The sequence below is a fragment of the Phocoena sinus genome, chromosome 1 (assembly GCF_008692025.1).
Source record: "Phocoena sinus isolate mPhoSin1 chromosome 1, mPhoSin1.pri, whole genome shotgun sequence".
Taxonomy (NCBI): Eukaryota; Metazoa; Chordata; class Mammalia; order Artiodactyla; family Phocoenidae; genus Phocoena; species Phocoena sinus.
Genome location: NC_045763.1, coordinates 167643588 through 167664987, shown reverse-complemented (window position 1 = coordinate 167664987; position 21400 = coordinate 167643588). Strand labels below are relative to the sequence as shown.

The 21400-nt window shown below is 37.9% G+C and overlaps 1 protein-coding gene across 1 annotated transcript in view; it reads right to left on the bottom strand.

Moving 5' to 3' along the window:
• The window catches only part of EPRS1 (glutamyl-prolyl-tRNA synthetase 1), a 69233-nt gene that overhangs the window by 23653 nt on the left and 24180 nt on the right, over positions 1-21400 (bottom strand). The window contains exons 13-18 of the mRNA XM_032631515.1: positions 20084-20194; positions 16812-16948; positions 15203-15410; positions 14477-14589; positions 10952-11069; positions 5173-5529 (exon numbers count right to left, since the gene is read on the bottom strand). Of these exons, the coding sequence (XP_032487406.1) occupies positions 5173-5529; positions 10952-11069; positions 14477-14589; positions 15203-15410; positions 16812-16948; positions 20084-20194 (1044 nt within the window). The remainder of the gene's footprint in view (positions 1-5172; positions 5530-10951; positions 11070-14476; positions 14590-15202; positions 15411-16811; positions 16949-20083; positions 20195-21400) is intronic.

Genomic DNA, 21400 nt, shown 5'->3' with positions numbered 1-21400 from the left:
TTATTCTAGTCTTTCATCTTGAACACAACAGTATGCATTGCATTATAGAAGGTATGAGACAATGATCTAAATTTCAACGTTCATTTTAATCCTACTAAGTAACATGCCATGAACACTGCTTTTTCAAAAGAGGTCTTTGATTCTCACTTGAATACGTCTCATAGAATGAGAAAAAAATAATTTCTTTTAATATTCTAGTTTTCTGGATCAAAAGACATTTACAAAGAGAAATTGGATAGTACTACTCAGTAGTACAAGATTACACAACAGTAGAATGCTAAAAAGCACTTGTTAATAGATCTTAAGTCTTTAATGGACAAAGGCTGTTTTAAACTCACCTAACATGTGCCAACACAGACAAGAAAAAAGTTTTCAATAAATAATTGTTGATGCGGATGAATGAGAATGGAAACAGCCTACAAAAAGACTTCAGTAAAGGTTTAAGATGGGAATTTGAGGAAGTAAAAATGACGTTGAAAGAATGATTTTAAACATGACTGAAAATGTAGAAAATGGACAAGAACACACCTGGTTGGAATGCATGAAAAGTACACAAACTGTCTTTGCGGCAGCCACTAGATGGAAACACTTCCCCATGGGGAAAGGTGGCAACTTTAATAAAAAGAAAAACCTAGAACTTAACCAATTCAAAATAGTAAGAACAGAACCTTTCAAAATGGCCTCAGCACCTCAACGATCAGTGAAAAAAGCTTTAAAAACTACTTCTTTCAAACTGTATTTTTTTCCCAACTCTATTCACAGTCACCAACCTTTGCTCCTCACTAACACAGCTGAGGGAATTACACCTCCACACATTAATGACGACTCCCCAGAGCAAAGATTCTCACTTCGCTGGGGGGGGGGGGGGGGGGGGGGTTGGTGGTGAATGGTAATCAGAAGAGAGAGTCTTTCAAATGTGGGAGAGGGAGTGTGAAGCTTGTATCATATTAAAAAGTCTGCTTGGGGGCTTCCCTGGTGGCGCAGTGGTTGAGAGTCTGCCTGCCGATGCAGGGGATGCGGGTTCGTGCTCTGGTCCGGGAAGATCCCACATGCCGCGGAGCGGCTGGGCCCGTGAGCCATGGCTGCTGAGCCTGCGCGTCTGGAGCCTGTGCTCCGCAGCGGGAGAGGCCACGACAGTTAGAGGCCCATGTACCGCCAAAAAAAAAAAAAAGTCTGCTTGGAGATTTAGCAAACTTAAAGTTTGAAGGTTTTCAAAGAAACGCATTTTTTCTCTAAATCAATGGATCAGAAATCTATGTTTAGCTTAAGCCTGGAAGAAACAGCCGGTTTAGTGAACCTGGATCCCAGGAACCAATACAGCACAGGAAAGGGCCCAGACTCCTCAGTCAACCTGGATTAGAACACCTGTTTTGCCATTTCTCACCTGGTTCACTTACCTGCATCACAATGTATCTGCTACTTTTCTGACACAAATAAATCAATACAAACTCCTCCGATTTTCCTAGAAGATCCTTCAGCTGAAGTAAGTCTTGTGAAATGTCTTCTTTCACAAGATGGTTGGATTTATACTTGCTTAGAGCAAATTTAAGTTTGCATTAAGTACCACATACAAATATAGCAGAAACCCACTAACACAAATTCCAAACAAGAAGCTCAAAACCATCAAGGGAAAGACGGGTTTGTTTCTTCTCATTTTCTCCGCCTACGACATTTATTTTTTGGCCTGAGAATTCTTAAGGCTATCTGGGGTGGGTATGAGGAGTAGTGGTTTTCCAGAACAGCCTGTTTAATGGACAAAGGGATATAACAATGTGTTTCCTTTCTTGATAAACTGTGATTTGGGTTTTAAAACCAAAAACACTGGTGTAAAATACAAAAGAGCAAAGGTTGGTGAAACATTTAAGATGAATTACTGGGGGCATGAAATGCAAGGTGCTGTGAATTAAAATGCTGCAGGCGCAGAAGTAAAAGGTGACCAGCACCCCCTCAACACAGACGAGGTTTGACAAGACGAAACAATTGTGGATTATTATTTTGATTCAACGTAGTCATCATCTGATTTTGCTGCCATTCATTACTTCAATTTTTAAAATCCTTAACTATAAAGGTTCTGAAAGTCTTTCCACTAAGGGAAAGACTTTTCAATAATAAAGGGCCCAGGTCAGACAGTAAATATATTAGGCTTTGCAAGTCTGTTGCAACTACTCAGCTCTGGAATTACAGGGCTAAAACGGCCATGGACAATATGTAAACTAGTAAGTGTGGTTGTGTTCCAGTAACATTTTACTTAACAGAACACAGGTGCAGGCCACAGTTTGCCAAGCCCTGTCCTGGAGTCTGAAGTGTCATAGTATTCCATAAAACCTTTGATTTACCATTTTCTGACTCCCATTTCAAGAAATCCTATAAATTCATGTTCAAAACACTTCACTCACAAAAAAAAAAAAAAAAAAAAACACTCAAATTTCAAATGAGAGGAATCTGTTCAAAATCAAAACTTTGTTTTTTGGAACTGTAACTTTGAAACTTTCAAAGTTAATACTTAAAATGTGAAAAGTAGCCTTAACTATTAAAGTAACTCAGCGGTAAGAGTTATTAAATATTTGGTGTGTTCTTGGATTTCCACCTCACACTTTGCTTGATCCCCACTTTAATGCAACAATCTACTGGGCAGGAGGAAAAGGAAAGGGGAGCAGAAGGTGGACTTGAAGGGGCACTGAGGGTGAACTTGAAGGTTTTTATTCTTTGCCCACATTATGCTTATATTCTGCCTTCATGCTTAAAAGTTCGTGCACAGAATCACCGATCTGATCCTGAAAAAGAAAAGGGGGTGGGGGGGAACGAATAGAGGAAGAAAAGTCTCGTTGAAACCTGTAACTATAAAACCTCAGCCGACCACTTTCCTTACTTTAGTGGTAGTAACGTGACATAGGAAATGGAATGATAAAGCGGCTTAGAGAAATTATTAATGTTAAAACAAGCACAGACTTGCTTAATAAATAACAAACTAGTAAAACCATGACTCTCTGGTGCTTAGAATGTCTCTAACTGGAAATAACTTGGGAATGAGTCAAAATTGGAATCCACGCTTTGCAAACTTCAGGAAGTTACTTTCACATTCATATTCACTTCAGAAAGTAGTTTCTCATTGGCTACTAAAACCAACAAATAAAAAAAGGAGTATTATTTGAATATTATTGTATGTGGTGTTGTGAGGATTAAATGCAAAAATAGTAATGTATAGTGAACAGTGCCAGATATAGTCTACATAACACTTCCATTCAGAGTAACTGTGTTGGTTCTCTAGGAAAAAAGAGCAATTTACTACTGTTAGCATTTAGGGAAAGAAAAAAAAAAAAAATATATATATATAAGTAATATTTTGAAACACAGATATGGTACATTGTAGGCTTTCAATAAATGTAGGTTAAACTACACTGAAGTCAGATTCATTTCAGTACCACATTTATCATTATCAAAAAGCACCTAGTGAAAGTACCTGCCCAATTTCCAAAGAAATTTAGAGTTTTTTACCCACAGGCTGATTTTCATAACTTCAGCAGTGCTATTTCATGAATGTAATCCATTAACCCAACAGGATGGGAAATAAGAGTTAGCTGTTGCTCTGAGTATAATGGTTGCCGTTGTTACTACCCCACACATAAGTAGCTGACCAAGAATCAGCACGGAATATCACATGCTCTACTCAGAGTGAAGGAATTTAAAGAGCAAAGCCCTTCCCCTCAAATTATATCTAGAAAAGGGTCCATAGTTAGTGTACGACATATACAGAGAGTACAAATGCTCCTAACCTCACCACAGGATAGGAAATATCAAGGGTTTATATGCCGAACCCATACACCTACCAGCCTTTATTCCTTGAAGCAAAGCTGTTTTAGAGCATCACAGCTATGCAGGACTTCAACAGGCTCGTTAAAGAGAAAGGAGAAGAGATTTCTCACACTTCACAATGAAGAGACAGGAAAATAATAACTTCTGCAGCAAAACCCAAGATCTCCCCAAAGCGTTTGCTCTCCTCAGCAGAGGTCAAATGTCCATGAATGAAAGTATCTTAGGGGACAGGGTCAGATGCAGAAAAACTTGTTAATGAGGTGAGGAATTTACAACCTCAAGTTACTTAATCACTCTCCAACCAAAGCCCAGGATGTTGACCAGACCACAGATCCCCAGGAACATTTTAGAACAGATCTCCTCCAGTCCCATAAGTCAAGCCCAGTGGTTCATCACACCTCTCTGTGTTCATGCCACAGCCCAGATTCTACAGGTTTTGGTAGCTTATCCAGTTACAGCACTACTAGTTTGATCATGTTTTAGAACTATGCTACTATTTGAGTAGAACCACATGTCTTGATTATTAAACTTGATTCTTCTCTATCCCAGATGCCATTCCTTTTGCCTCTTATTTAGAACAAGCAATCCTGTTCCACACTCAGTGCTCCCACCCACTTGGCTAAATGTTTTGCCTAAAGATATCGTTAAAACGAGAATGAAATTTATACTTCAGTCAAAATGTGGTATCACTTGAGGGCTCCCCTACAAAAAATCTGAAATAGTCACTGGTCAGAAACCTCTTGACAACTCATTATTCCCTGAATATCCCTCGACCTTTTGCTGGTGCATCTTCTACAGCCAGTCCCAGGCTAGCGGCATCAGCACCACCTGAACAACTCTTTACAAATGCATACTCTCTGCATGCTCTGGACTTACTGAAGCAGACACTCAAGAGGCAGGGCCCAGCAGCCTGTGTTTTAGCCAGCTCTCCGGTAATTCTGATGCACAATGAAGCTTGAGAACCACAGATCTACACTTAAGAGTACCTCCTCTGAAAGTCATTCACCTTAAAGGGCTTTTTCTACTTCAGGACTACTTTAAATATCCTTTATAACTGTTCCCCCTTGCCTGCCACTTACAGACACAGACACTTCTGAGAGCCATTTATACATATCCCACAGGATTACAGTCTGTGCATGGCTCTTACTCAGCCCCACGCCCCCACTAGATGGTAAGCTGCCTTGCACTAATATTTCCAGAGCTTGGCAGATAGCACGTATCAATAAATGTTGACTGTTACGTCAAAATACTCAATCGGACAGTCTATAGACAACATGTCTCGTAAGATGAGACTAGCCTAGGTCGTTTGACCTCATAAGCTTACTTACAATGTGTCTAAACTCGTTCCAGGATACTGACCTTAGGGGCTTTTTCAGCTTTCAGTTTACGAACCACCTCCCCTTGTGCAGCAACTTCATCATACAGAGATTTACTTTCCAGAATATCTGATGATGATGTAGAAGAAACATTCTGTACTATCGCAGCAGGAGGATTTCCAAGTTTATATTCCTGGCCAGTTTTCTCCTTATATTCAGCCTTCAAAGCCAAAAGCTGTTTTACAGCTGCATCTATATCTTCCTTTGCTGCTTTCTTGGCTTTTAATTCACGAACCACATCCCCTTGAACAGCCACTCTGTTGTAAAGGACCAAGGAATCCTCAGACGTAGCACAAGTATTATTCAAAGGAGCTGACATTGTCTTAAGAGGAGTAGCTTCCTACAGAGGCAGAAAACCAAAAGTAAAATTAATTCATGTTAAAAATCTTTCCACAAAATTATATCAAACTGTTCTCTAATGTTTTAAGTTAAAAACAAAATTTAAAAATTTTACTCCTTAAAAAGTTTAAATGAATAATCTCATTCCTAAAAATTTATCCTAATGAGAAAAAACAGAAGTAAACAAAGGTAGAGGTACACAGATATTCACTGGAGCATTTTTATTACAGCAAAAAACTGAACCTAAATCATTACCATTAGAGGACTATTTAAAGAAATGACACACCCACCAGATCTGAGAACAAATCATTGCTCTACCACACACTAGCTGTGCAACACTGAATTAGTTACTTAAGCCAGTTCTGCTTTTTAACCATAAGGGAGGGATAATAATTGTATTGAACCCATCAGGTTGATGGGAAATAAAAGGTAATAAATCTATGTAAAGCTCTTAGTTACAAAGGCTGAGAAAATGTAAATATCAATGAGTTAGGTATTATTACTAATTTTTTAAAAGATGAGATATATCTAGATTGTTGACAAGGCAAGAGCTCCATGAAATACTGTGAAACAATTTTATAGTAATGCTGTGAAACAATTCCATTTGTGTAAAATTATACATTTATAGGCATATGGTTGTATATAAGCATGTGCAACAAATCCAGAGATATGTTCCCTAAACTGATTTCTGGATAGTGAATAACTATACTATATTTATTCTCAATGACATGCTCTTCTTTTGCTTAGAATGTTTTCCTCCTACTGAAACCCTTCCAACTTTAAAACCCTGCTACACCATACCTTCCCTGTGACTTTTTTCTTTAATGGTCTTCTACTTAGTTTTTCAGAATAATCTCATACATATTCATTGAGCCATACGTATTAAACTCCAAAATGTTTGGCTCTACTCCAGAACTCTGTCCTGATACCAGACCCAGTATTCTCAATGGTCTTCTAGACATCTTTACCTGGATAGCTAAGAGGCACTTCAAGCTGTATCAAAGTTGCATTTTACATGAAGATTAGGTTCTAAAATCACCATGTAAGTCAAAAACCACATACACTAAAAAATTAGTCCCCCAAAATTCCTTAAATCACTCATAATTTATAGTATTTTTTTGGTGAGGTATATATATATATATATACAATCATAAACATTAATATGCATATATAAGTGCATAATATTATACAATAAGGGAAGACTACAATAAAGGAAGCCATTGTATCAAAACTATATACAGGGCTTCCCTGTTGGCGCGGTGGTTGGGAGTCTGCCTGCCGATGCAGGGGGCACGGGTTCATGCCCCGGTCCGGCAGGATCCCGCGTGCCGTGGAACAGCGGGGCCCGTGAGTCATGGCTTCTGAGCCTGCGCGTCCGGGGCCTGTGCTCCGCAGCGGGAGGGGCCGCAGCGGTGGGAGGCCCGCGTACCGCAAAAAAAAAAAAACTATATACAGTCTGTTCTGCTACACTTATTTTTGGTAAGATGAACTGACTCATTCATGGTTGGTAAACAGGGGAACAATATCAATATAATGCTGAAAAATCACGTCACCTTGTACGTGATTTCTCCCAGTGTGTTAATGTTTTATGTCAAAGGAGCATAAAGGAAAAAGCTTACTCACAATTGAAGAGAAAGCTTTAGAAATACATGACAATCTTACAGAAGAATGAGAAAGTCTGTATAAGTGCATTCCTTTAGGGCAGGTGGTACTTTAAAAAAATGTTTTCCATAACATTAAACCATCTAATGACGGTGTAAGCATGGATGAAGAAACTTCAAAGATATATATCCTCTTCTGCTCAAAAAAAAGTGTTGAAGCAGGGTACTCCCTGGATCAGACTTTAATTTTTTAAAATTAATTAATTTATTTACTTATTTATTTTTGGCTGTGTTGGGTCTTCATTACTGTGCGCGGGCTTTCTCTAGTTGTAGTGAGCGGGGGCTACTCTTTGTTGAAGTGCGCGGGCTTCTCACTGTCGTGGCTTCTCTAGTTGCGGAGCACGGGCTCTAGGCACGCAGGCTGCAGCAGTTGTGGCACGTGCGCTCAGTAGTTGTGGCTTGCAGGCTCTAGAGCTCAGGCTCAGTACTTGTGCTGCACGGGATTAGTTGCTCCACGGCATGTGAGATCTTCCCGGGCCAGGGCTCGAACCCATGCCCCTTGCATTGGCAGGTGGATTTTTAATGACTGCGCCACCAGGGAAGCCCCAGACTTTAATTTTGATAACAGCGGTATCTACTGGAGGCAAATACCATCAAAGATCTATATATCAAAAGAGAGAGCAATACCCCTAAGGTTTAAGGCTGCAATGATGGTTGACTGCAATGTTGGGTACAAATGCCCGTCAACTGTATTTTAACTTCTATTAGGATCTGCGCAGCTTTCAAAGCTTTTCCAAAACCTTTTGGATACTCCTCCCACCAAGAAGCCTCTACATCCTCTCCCTTGAATCTGGGCAAGGTTACGACTGTTCAACCAATACAACATGGCAGAAGGGACTCTATGTGAGGTTTCCGAGGTTAAATCATAAACCATACAGTGATGCTTCGAACCTGTCTACTGGACACTCACTTTTGGAGCCCTGATCTGTCATATACGAAGTCTCACTACCCTGACACTCATGCTGCAGCTCTCTGTCAACACCTCCACTGAGCTCCTAGCCAACAGCCAGCATCAACTGCCACCCATGTGGGTGAGCCATTGGGGATGTCTGGCCTCACTGAGCCTTCAATGACTGCTACCCAGCCACAATATGAATGAAACCATAAAAGATGTAGTTTTCAGTGGTTTGCCCCAATCCTATTTTTCCTGATTAGTATGTCATCTTGTAGAACATAAAGTTTTTCAGAACACATGCACTGGGGCTTCCCTGGTGGCACAGTGGTTAAGAATCTGCCTGCCAATGCAGAGGACACGGGTTCAAGCCCTGGTGCAGGAAGATCCCACATGCAGAGCAACTAAAGCCCGTGGGCCACAACTACTGAGCCTGCGCTCTAGGGGCTGCGAGCCACAACTACTGAGCCCGCATGCCACAACTACTGAAGCTCGCATGCCTAGAGCCCATGCTCCGCAACAAGAGAAGCCACCACAATGAGAAGCCCGCACACCACAACAAAGAGCAGCCCCTGCTCGCCACAACTAGAGAAAGCCCGTGTGCAGCAATGAAGACCGAAAATAAAGAACACATACATTAACTCATAGCATAATGCTAATAACTTTACAGGAAATGTAAAAGATGAGAGGCACAGGTGTAAATTGGGACCAATGAGGGAACAGTAGCCAAATTTCCCATCTCGTGCTATTCTAGTATATATACTAGCAGTTCTCAAGGTGTGGCCTACAAACCCCAGAGGGTTTCTGAGACCTTTTCAAAGGAGGTCTGCAAGGTCACAGCTATTTTCATGATAATAATAAGATGTAATTTGTAGTTTTTGCTCTCACTCTCTCATGAGCACACAGTGCAGTTTTATGGAGGCTAAGGCAAATTAAAAAGATTTGTAAAAATGCAAAACCATACCACTCTCCTAACTGACCCAAGTTTTCTTTTAGAAAACAGTTACTTTTCATAAAAAAATGTTATTTATATAAACATACAGTTTTTATTATTGCTATTTTTTAAATGAATTAATTAATTCTTTTAATACTTCTCAATTTTAATGGCAAACACTGATAAATATAATCCATGTAAACGAAGGTCCTCAATCATTTCTAAGTGTGAAACCAAAAAGTTTGAGAACTGCTGGTATATAAATAGCACAGGGATACTACCCTACTTAAATTCTTACTTCTCTTCCTTTAATTTTCTTTTGGCTAAGACTACATAGCTTTTAGTTTGTGTAAATTAAAAGCTCAAGTCATGACATTCCCGCTCTTAACAGCTCCAAACTTGTATCTCCTAATAAACTGTGCTTCGGTCTTCCCTAGCTCAGGTTATTTACCACTCACTTACCTAGTCAACCAAAACAAAACTAGAAGTTACTGTCTTCCTATTTTACTTCCTGAATTCATGTCCTACTTTATTTCCTCCATGCCCTCATGCTCTGGCTTCCTGACCACTTATCACACCTTCTAATCCTACGTCCAATCCACCCTCGAAACTGTCTTCTTCACTGCTACCAAATCTTCAATGACTACCCAACTGCCAACACCTATGGACCCCAAAGTATGCAGCAAGGTGTTCCAGGGAGCCACTGGAAATTCCTAGGGACACCACGGGATGTTTTAAATATCTAAGGTAAACAGTAACATATCCAACATCTGTCAAACACTGCATACTACAAGTTCAAGGTGGCTCGGTTTCAACATTAGTTTGTGCTACATTCCTTTCAATGATGCCATATCTTTGCAAAGCTGGATTTTTCACAGCTGTTTTGTTAAAAATCAAATACCACAGGAAAATCACTGTGGAAACAGAAAATAAGCAAGGTAGTGTCCAATCTGAGTCCAAGGTTCAAGAAAGAAATAAAAGTATTATTTTTTTCTTTCAATTGATATGTCATTTTAAGAATGAAATAAAAATAAGAATGTAATTTAAATATCTAACATTTAAGAACAAAATCTTTTATAAATGAAATTTAAGTTTCTCTTCCTTCAATTTATGCATATTATTTTTTTCAAATGGCTACTAAGTTACTGGGATATAAATATTTATCTAGTTGCTTGAACTTAACTACTTAATAAAGAGAACAGTTAGGAATTTCATTCAGCCTAGAGGTGTCATGAAAAAAATTACTGGGAAACTAAGGGTGCTATGAAATGAGGAAGCTTGAGGACCTCTGGCCTGCACAATAAACCCCCTAATTCTCTAGACATGTCACGGCCTCTCAAATCCACATCCTGTAAAATGAGGACAGAAGCTGTGTCTCTATCTGGAATGTCCTCCAGAGCCGGACTGCCAGGAAGATTCCTAACTCATTCTTAAAGACAGAGATTAAGCATTACCCCCAAGATGAAAAAAAAAAACCAGAAAGAGGCAAAGTTTCTCATTTGCCCTTTTTCTCTTTTCTAACCCTCAATGACTGCTGGGAGCTCTTCTCCAAGATGCACTGGAGTTTGATAAAGTGCAGACAGGGAGCCAGAAAACCAGGTCACTGTCCTAACACTGTCGTAACGACTTGTTTTCTTGGGCAAGGATCTACTACAGCTCTATTAGAATTAAAAAAAGCCTTTTCTAAAAGATTCTTTTAATCTAGTCTTTCTTACTCTTTCACATAAAAAAAATTAACTTTTGAAAATCTTGTTTTGCAGGGTGTTTTAAAACCTTACAAGAAAGAACAACAACAACAAAAATCGCAAAAGTTAAGAGTTATTGTCTTCTTCGATCTCAACAGTGAGGAAGACAATCTTTGTAAACAAACAGATTCTAAACCCTAGGACAGAAAGATCACTGATTAGAGACATATCCATAAAAGTAAATTATTTACCTCATTCTTTGTTGTTTCTACTTTGGCCTTTTCCTTTGACCCAGATGTTGGCATTTCCTTCGTATGCCCATCAGGAATGTATATCAGAATGCATGGAGCTTCTATGCAACTATATGGACTAAAAAGAAAATGAAGGGACAAAAAAGTTTGTTTCAACAAAATTATCTGAACAGCAATTAAAACTGAATTCCTAGATTATTTCAATGGCACTGTTAATACTTTTCAAGGTATAAGTAAATAGTCCATTCTCTTATTCAAATCAGTCTCTTCAGAGTAGTTTAAAAACAATATATAAAAATTGACATGTCATATAAACTTTCAATTTATGAACTTTCATGGATATGAAAATGCTAAGTCCAGGACAAAGTTACATCTACTCTGGCCACCAGAAATGGCATTAGTGGATGTTCATGGTCTCACTCTTGACTTAAAAGAAATGCATCTACATACCACACCTCATCTGCTTATGAGCAGAAGAATTTCTGTAAAACATTTATTTTGTAAGAATTTCTCAATTCTAAAGGGTACAGTCATTAGCAAAATCCACTGCCCTTGAGACTACTCATAAGCAAAATATTTTTTTGAATTTTGTGGCAAAGGCCACAGAGTAAAAATAAGTGGGAGAATTTAATAACAATAGAATGCTATACATCTCTTCAGTATTTCTGAATACGGCCTTATTGAAATATAATTCACATACCAAAAAAATCCACCCTTTGAAAGTACACTATTCCCTGGTTACATAAAATTGTGCAACCATCACCACTATCTAATTTTAAAACATTCTCACCACCCTAAAAAGAATCTTTGTACCCTTTATCTATCACTTGCCAGTCTCCCATGCCTCTGGTCCCTAGCAACCACTAATCTAACTTTGTTTGTATGAATTTGTCTATTCTGGACATGTCATATAAATGAAATCATACAATACGTGGTCTGTTGCAACTAGCTTACTTCACTTAGCATAATGCTTACAAGGTTCACGCATGTTATAGCACGAATCAGCGCTTCACTTTTTTTTATGGCTGAACAAGATTCCCTTGTATGGATACACCACATTTTGTTTATCCATTCATCAGCTGTTGGACATTTGGGTTGTTCGTACCTTTTGTCTATTACGAATGATGCTGCTGTACATTCCTGTACAAATTTTTGTGTGAACATATGTTATTACTTTTCTTGGGTATATATATAAAAGTGGAAATGCTAGGTCAAATGATAACACCATATTTAACTTTTTGAGGAACTGCCACTTTGTTTTCCAAAGTAACTACATCATTTTACAATCCTATTAGCAATGTATGAGGGTTCCAATTTCTCCACATCCTCAATACTTGTTACTGCCTGCCTTCTTGATTACAGCCATCCAAGGGGATATGGAATTATATCTCACTGTGGTCTTGATCTGCATTTTCCTAATAACTAATAACATTGAGCATCTATTCATGTGCTTATTGACCACTTGTATATCTGCTTTGGAGAATGTCTTTGTCCGTTTTTAACTGTCTTTTCATTATCAAGTTGTAAGGATTCTTTATTTATTCTGCATACAAGTCCTTTATCAGATACATGTGCAAATATTTTTCTCTCATTCTGTGGACTGTCTTTTCACTTCCCTGATGGTGTCCTCTGAAGCACAAAAATTTCTGATATAGTCCAATTTATGTATATTTTCTTTGGTTGCTTATGCTTTAGGTGTTATATTTAAGAAAGCACTGCTAAGATTACAAAGACTTAAATGTTTCCTTTAAGAGTTTTATAGTTTAGCTCTTACATTCAGGTCTTTGACCCATATTTGAGTTAATTTTTATACATGGTATGAGGTAGGGGTTCGTTCACTCTTGCACGTGGTTGCTGATACAGCACCATTTGTCGAAACGTTCAACAATCTTTCAGAATAAACTGAGAGCCTACTCTCTTCTGGGCATGACTCTAGTTGGCACCATCACTACCACTACCACTACCACCACCACCACCACCACCACCATCACTAAATATTTAACAAGGGCTTAATAAGTACTGGGCACTGTGCATGCTGTTTACACACATGGTCTTATTTGACTAACGGCAACGTGATACTAAGATGAACATGAAAAAAGTATCTGCCCTTAATGAATTTCCAGTGGTGGAAACAAGATAGATAGACAGACAGAAAGACAGATACAACAGCATGTGATAAATATTCTAAAGAGGAAAGTGCTTGCTGCAATGGGGACACATAGGTTGGGTGCCTATCCAGATTAGAGGAATACAAGAAAGCTCTGGAAGAAGTAACATTTGAAAGGTTACCCAGATGAAGAAAAAAAGAAGCACGGCCATTCCAGGAAAAAGCAAGAAGTTCAAAGGTAGCTGATGACTTTGGAAAGCCCCAAGCAGTGCAGTATCTTGAACAGAAGGGAGGAAGAGGTCAGCTACAACACAGATGGCTCAGGTGGGTCGAGAGGCCATTACATGGAAACTCTTGCATGCCAAACTAAGAAGTTTAGATTTTCCTCTGAAGCTAACAAGAATTATTAAGCAGGGGGGGATAATGTGATAAAATTGTTACTCTGAAATTTTTAGACCGGGGGCCATATAAAAAGTGGATCAGAAAAGTGCAAAACTGGAAGGAACAGACTACTTTAGAAACTGTTTTGGCAATCAAGGAAGAAATGCTAAGGGCCTGAAACAAAGGCAGAGCAATAGAAGCACAGAGATGAACTAGGCAAGCAGTACAAACAACAAGGTTTACTGATCAGAATGGGGGATGAAGGAGAAGAACTGAGGAGAGATGGTAACCAGGATCTTGAATTTTGAAGTTTGAGGTACTTGAAAGTTATCTATTCAGAGATGTCTAAAAGGCATTAATTAGACTCACAAGTCTGGAGTTCAGGAGTGAGGTCTGATCACAAAGTTAAAGAGATGCAATAAAAAACAGCAAAGACAAAAAAAAGAAACGCGAACCAAAATTCAGAGACTGAAAGTTCTCCCAGTAATTCTATTACTTCATGGTTTAAAAAAAACACAATCCTTTGTTATAATCCTCTAACTGTACCTGCTGTACTATTTGTATTCTACAATATATCTAACTAAAGTACACTATAAAGAAAAGCTGCCTGTGATAAACCATAATGGAAAAGAATATGAAAACGTATATATATATATGTGCATCTGAGTTACTCTGCTCTACAGCGGTAATTAATACAACACTGTAAATCAACTATACTTCAATAAAAAATAAATTTAGAAAAAAAAGAAAAGGTAATAGTTATAATGTTTATCCAAAGATAACACTGAAATTTTTTTCTTTTTACTTGGACCATGTGAAGATGAATGGTTTAGTTCTAGAAATAAAATTTGTTATTATGCTGTTTCAAAGTTAAAATTTGTTACAATGATGTCTGAAACAGTAAATACAGAAGAACAAATGAAACCGAACAGAGAATTGTCAGGTACAGTATTTTAGTGGAAGTTCAATCTTTAAAATATTATTCACTATAAGAATTTTAAGCATTTTCATTTAAATGTTCAGTTACACTGATTTACCTAATGGGTTCATAAGGTTGATCACATATGAAGAAGCCTCTTCTCTGGAGTTGTATAATGTCTCCTTTTTTCAAATCCTTAAGGCAGGGATCCCCCAGCATTAATTCTTCATGCTGTAAAGATGGTATAAGACCAAAATACACTTTCTTGAACATCAAAGCACTAAAAACAACCCTAAAATGCAAGCAGTTTTTCCAGTAGCTGTAACAGGATATGTTAAAAACTTTACTACTTAAGCACATGCAGTAAAACAGTGAAATATTAAAATAAATAACAATTATTCATTATATTTCTAAAAGTTAACATTTATATACTGATGGGCTTCATGAACTTTTTAACTAACTTAATTGGTGTCCCTTCAGATATAAAGAAATTTCCCACTATAAATATGAAGTACAATACAAGAAGCACACAGACCTAGCTGAAAGGCACGCTGGCGCAGCACTAAAGCACAAGGGCTCTAGAGCCAGGAGGCCTGGGTTTGAACCCCAGCTCTACGCCTTATTTCCTGTCCTCAAGCAACTTACTGAATCTCACTGTGCCTCGGTTTCTAGAATTTATAAAATGGGAACATTATTCTTTTATATCATTTTTAACAAAATTCTAGAAATCTTTTCCATTTTATCTGAGGAAACAAATACTTAAAACTAATTTTAAAAATTATAAAGAAAAGGTTATACTGATACAACAGAGCAAGATGAAATAGGGTTTCTTTCAGGAGGCTACCTTACTGTTCTTGTTGACATACTGCTTAAAGTCCTCGTCTTTTCCCAGTACGGGCTTTGTGATCAAGTGCTCATAAGTGACACAGATTGCTGGGACAGGAAGAGCACGTTCGGTCTCGGCAAGCCATGTGATCTTAGTGGTTTTCTTATAGTCTTTGTTCTCCAAATTCAATTTTGCATCAAGAGATACAATTTTTCCTTCTGCATTTCTAAAAATAAGATAGGAAAGTGTTTTCAGAAAACAAACCTTAACTGCCACAAATGCATTATTTTGTTCTGTACCTGTAATAAATGGATAGGGAATTTTCTTTGGAAAAATTTCAAATAAAACATTTGAGTTTCTAGTAGGTGCCAGACATTAACTGGTTAAGAGATGAATGAAGTAGAGTCCCTGCTATCAAGATACTAATATGTGGACAGATCCCCCATACATCTGATGAAGAACATGAACATGTTTATGAATTTTAAAGTCACCTGGAGTAAACATTAAAAAATCTACAATACTGTATTTTCAAAACATTTATCAATTACTTGACATCATATGTAATGACACGACAATTGATATTTCAGAGTTTACTAAATTAATCTTAGCATACTATGTCCCATTTGTGTAATCTTAAGAACTGGTAAGTGTAGCACACTATAATAACTGGAAAGTTCATATTCAGCACAAAACGATTAAATTTAAAGTAGATTTTAGTGTCCATCAACAGAGTAATGGATAAAAAAGATGTGGTACATATATACAATGGAATATTAGCCATAAAAAGGAACAAAAGTGGGTCATTTGTAGAGACGTGGATGGACCTAGAGACTGTCATATAGAGTGAAGTAAGTCAGAAAGAGAAAAACAAATATCGTATATTAACCCATACATGTGGAATCTAGAAAAATGGTAGAGAGGACCATATTCGGAAAGCAGAAACAGAGACACAGACGTAGAGAACAAAAGTATGGATACCAAGGGGGAAAGGGGTGGGGCGGGAGGAATTAGGAGACTGGGACTGACACACATACACTACTGATACTAGGTATAAAACAGACAACTGATGGGAACATACTGTATAGCACAGGGAATTCTACTTAATGCCCTGTGGTGTCCTAAATGGGAGGGAAAGCCAAAAGGGAGGGGATATATGTATATGTACAGCTGATTCATTTTTGCTGTGCAGCAGAAGCTAACACAACATTGTAAAGCAACTGTACTCCAATAAAAATTAATTAATAAAAAAAATTTAAAAATAAAAAATAAAGTAGACTTTAGGATATACAGAATGTTATACATACAATTTCTGTCCAAAGGATCTCTCCACCATGCAATCGCATTCTGAGAATTAGATGATAAAAGGGGGGCCTAAAGCATTAGAATTATTTTTTATATCTACATGCTGTCGTTTTCAACATCACAAGCAATATCCTAATACCCTATTAATGTAATGAAACATATATGGAAAAAAACCTTAATGCGTCCAGAATTTGCAGCATCTATGCCTGGGTAGATGTACCAGCCAGCACCATCAATGGGTCTGAATTAGGTAATTTTTAATAAATGAATAAACATAAAAGACTTTCCTTCCATATTTATTTGAAAACAAACAAAAAGTTCTTACCTGTGTATTTTAGTAATATTGATGTTGCCCCAATTTATAAATGTAACCGTCTCACCCTCTGACAACGTCTCTGCGTCAGCACCTTCAATGAAAACTTTAGGACTATACCAGACGGGTTTCAAGCCAACATCAGGATTCTGATTAAAAAAAAAAAAAAAAAAGAGAATGTTGGTTGAAACAACAACTATTGAAACCAGTATGAAATTTATACATTCATTCATTTTATTCCTTAACAAAAACAGCAGTCATCTGCATTAGTCTGATTCCCAGCTCTGTGACCCTGGGTCAGACACCTGACCAATAATGTACTGGAGTCAGAAGAGGGTGGCCTGCCCCTGAGATTACTTCCAGCCTAAAACAATCATTCTTTGTTTTTAGAGCTAAGACAGTATTTGTCTCACAGTGTCCCTCCAACCAGAATCTGCTTTGCTAGCCCTCAAAAATCTCATTGCTTTTGCAGCAAAGGAGAAAATAAAGTCATTCCTCATCAGTGGCTGTGGAACGTCACTATAGGAACAGACGTCATCTTAGCAGGAAATGGTAGATCTTTCACATTTTAGGAGACACATTTGAAAGACAGTAGCATACATGTACAGAAAGATGAATTTTCTGCCTTTTCAGTATATATTATATGAAGAAGAAAAAGAGATCCGGAAAATACAAAGAATGCTATATTTGTTAAATTTCAGATTTTTGTTTGACCAAAATCAAAAGAAAAAAAAAGTGTAAGAAGATCCTTTGAATAAATGTTAAATAAAACACGTTCAATAATTGTTCATTGAATGCACCAATGCACTTGAAAAAAGTCAGTATGTTGCAACAACTTATACTATGCTGGGCTCAGAACAGAATACTGACAGGCTAAATATAGAACACTTTGTGAGGGAAAGGATAATGAAAATTCCACAGAGCAAACTGAGCAATCCAGTCATCATTTAAAGTGTTTCCTAATCAATTAGTTATTTAACTATTACTTATTCTTTATTATTACAAATAAGCACCCTTAAAAGTTTTATTCTCACCGTTCAAATTTTAAAACATTAAGCTTCACATTTAAACTAACTGTAGTGGGCAATATGATATATCAGAAACCACCATGCACCTGGTTGAACCCATCAGATGCAAGATAAAGGCAACAGTAAAGCCAAATCAATCTCACACTCACACACACACACACACACACACACACACACACACTCTCTCTCTCTCTCTCTCCCCCCAAGTCTTATTAGGGGTACCCTTAAAATAAGTCTTCCAAATTAAAAAGAAGCTAATGTCATACAGAGAAAGGCAATCATAGGCTACCACTTAAAACATTTATAGCTGTTCATGAAACATATCACCTTACACCTGAGTAAGTCTATGAACATAACATAGTTATGAGTAAGGTTATGAATATATTAGTCTATTAGTATATGAGTGAGTTAGTCTATGGACGTAAGTTTCATTGGATAATAAAGATGTTTACAGACAACTCACAAAGCTGGAACAAAAGGATCTATTTTTTCTTCAAGACTATCAACCTAGCAGTTATAACCGTGTGAGACAACAAACATGGCTTAACTAAGAGGAACTCCCTGCTACCTGTATTTAAGATTTATATTCCGAATTCAGATAGACAGATATCATTGTCACTTCACTGATATTTTCTAAAACAGAACCAATGGCAGCATGATAGACTCTGGACTCAAGCTGTGATTCAATACTATTAGGTCAAATGTTTTGGCTTAAAGGCAACAGCGAATAACCCAGCTAATAGAGAATGCACCTCAGCTTTCACACAGAGATAAGAGCATGGATTATATAATACCTCCAGGAAGAAATAAATTCTTATTATACACTAATATGCTATCTCCACAAAATAAAAAATAGGCACCGAGTGTAACAGTTCTGTGTGATGTGCTGTGGATAGTAATACCGCTAGCATAAATTTCTTCAGTAAGAAATCCACAAAAACATTTACTTCAATTAGTATCCAATTCTTAAACAGCTCATACAGTTCAACATCAAAAAAATAAACAAGTCAATTTAAAAATGGACAAAAGAAGTGAATAGACGTTTTGCCAGAGGAAATGGCCAACAGGCATATGAAAAGATGCTTAACATTGATAATCATCAGGGAAATGCAAACCAAAACCACAATGAGATACTGTAACCTAGCACCTGTCAGAACGGCTATCATCAAAAAGAACACAAATAACAAATGCTGGCGAGGATGTGGAGAGAAGAGAACACTTGTGCACTGTTGGTGGGAACGTAAATTGGTGCAGCCACTGTGGAAAACGGCATGGAGGTTTCTCCAAAAACTAAACATAAAAGTACCATAAGACTCAGCAATTCCACTCCTGGGTATATATCCGAGAAAAACAAAAACACTAATTCGAAAAGATACATGCACCCCGATGTGCACAGCAGCATTGCTTACAATTGCCAAGATATGGAAGCAACCGAAGTGTCCATCAACAGATAAATGGACAAAGACGTGGTGTGTACACACACACACACACACACACACACAAACACACACACACACACACTGGAATACTCAGCCATAAAAAAGAATGAGATTTGCAGCAACATGGATGGACTTGGGAGGCATTCTGCTAAGTGAAATAAGTCAGACAGAGAAAGACAAATACTATATGATATGACTTACATGTGCAATCTAAAAAATACAACAAACTAGTGAATATAACAAAAAGAAGCAGACTCACAGATACAGAGAACAAATTAGTGGTTACCAGCTGGGGAGACGTGGGGGACAGGACAATATAGGGGTGAAGGGTGGTACGTACAACAAATGGGTATAAGATAAGCTCAAGGATGTACAACACGGAGAACATAGCCAATATTTTGTAATAACTGTAAACAGAAAGTAACCTTTAAAAACTGTATAAAAAATTGAAAAAAAATTTTTTTGATTAGTATGAAATCCTGACAAATAATGCTGGATCAAAAATGGTCCCCAGGGCTTCCCTGGTGGCGCAGTGGTTGAGAGTCCGCCTGCCAATGCAGGGGACACGGGTTCGTGCCCCGGTCCAGGAAGATCCCACATGCCGCGGAGCAGCTGGGCCCGTGAGCCATGGCCGCTGAGCCTGCGCATCCGGAGCCTGTGCTCCACAATGGGAGAGGCCACAACAGTGAGAGGCCCGCGTAACGCAAAAAAAAAAAAAAGGTCCCCAATCATGCTATTGCCACCAAAGTACATTTTTCCTTTTGATTATCCTGCTCCTTTAACAGAGAGAACAACATTGGTGAAACCGGAGAGCGACCTTCGGGTGTCTGGCCACTTCTTTCATCTCCTCCTGGGCCTCAGGGATGTCCACCGGGATCACCTCTTTCTTCAGTAACGCGACGTATCGTGGAGCCACCGGGTCAATAACCTGCAACAAAGGCGTCCTTGTGTTAAAACATTCAGAGATTTTTTAGAACTTCATCAATAAAATAAGTAATAGCACAGGAATAACAACTGGCATTCTTTGTTACTGCATTTACTAATTTTTTGGTTTACCAGCTAACTCTTCTCTAACATTTAGCTGTCAAGTAGAAAAAAGAAAAACAATCATAAACAAAGACTGCATGAAGGATTTAGAGTTCCCTTCCAAGAATAACTACTGACAAGTGAAGAGAAACCAATAGTTAAAGCATATTAGAAATATTCTGAAAGTAATTTTTAACTCTGATATTAGAAAGGAAAATTATCCTGTGGGGTTATGTAACAGTCCTACAGGTAAATGTGATACTCCATTTTGTATTGTTGGAGAAGACTGTTTTGAAGGAATAGAGAAATATGTGTTTTAGTATCATTTTCTATAAGCAGTGCTAGGCAACACACCACCATCAAAAGCAGAACAGCATTAGGTCACTATAATAAGGCAATTCTATAGATTAAAAGTAAACAAGTATTTCTACTGGTCTGCATGCTATATATATATATACACACGTATATAGGGACCACTGTGTTCCCAAGGGCCTGGCACATGCAGGTAGTCAACACATATTTACAGGTTAACTGAATGAACGGTAGTACTCATTACATTCTAACCTACTCTACCTCCAAAACAGAAGCAGCACCCCCTTCTGGATCCGATGTATCTTTCTCATTTCACTATTCAATTTAAAATTATCCATGATGACCAATCACAACAGCAGTATTTAGATAGTAAATAAAGCATTTGGAAGAAAAATGTAGACAGAAGCAAGTGCGGAGTCAAATAGCTAAGTAAAGTAATGAAAGTCATTTTCTTCCCATTAGAAGGATGCAGGAAATAGTGGTATGGCTAATTAAACTTGGCTGTGTCTTTTGGTTTATATTGGGTTTTTGTTTCTATTGTTTGGCTGGTATTTTGTTGTTGTTGTTTGCTTTGAGAGTATTTCTCAGAAATTCTGAATGAACAGAGAAGAAACCATGCTCAGAGGGTCAGTCAGAAAAGTCTGAAAAGCCATCTAACTTCCCCTTGATGGCTACTCCTTACCTGCTTATATTTCATGCCAGTACTAAATCAGCGCCAGCCCCCCTCTAAACTTACTGTTTCATTCTTTCCTTCCCTGAGGTTTAAAAGTCATTCTTACTGGTTAAGGGTTCCTTC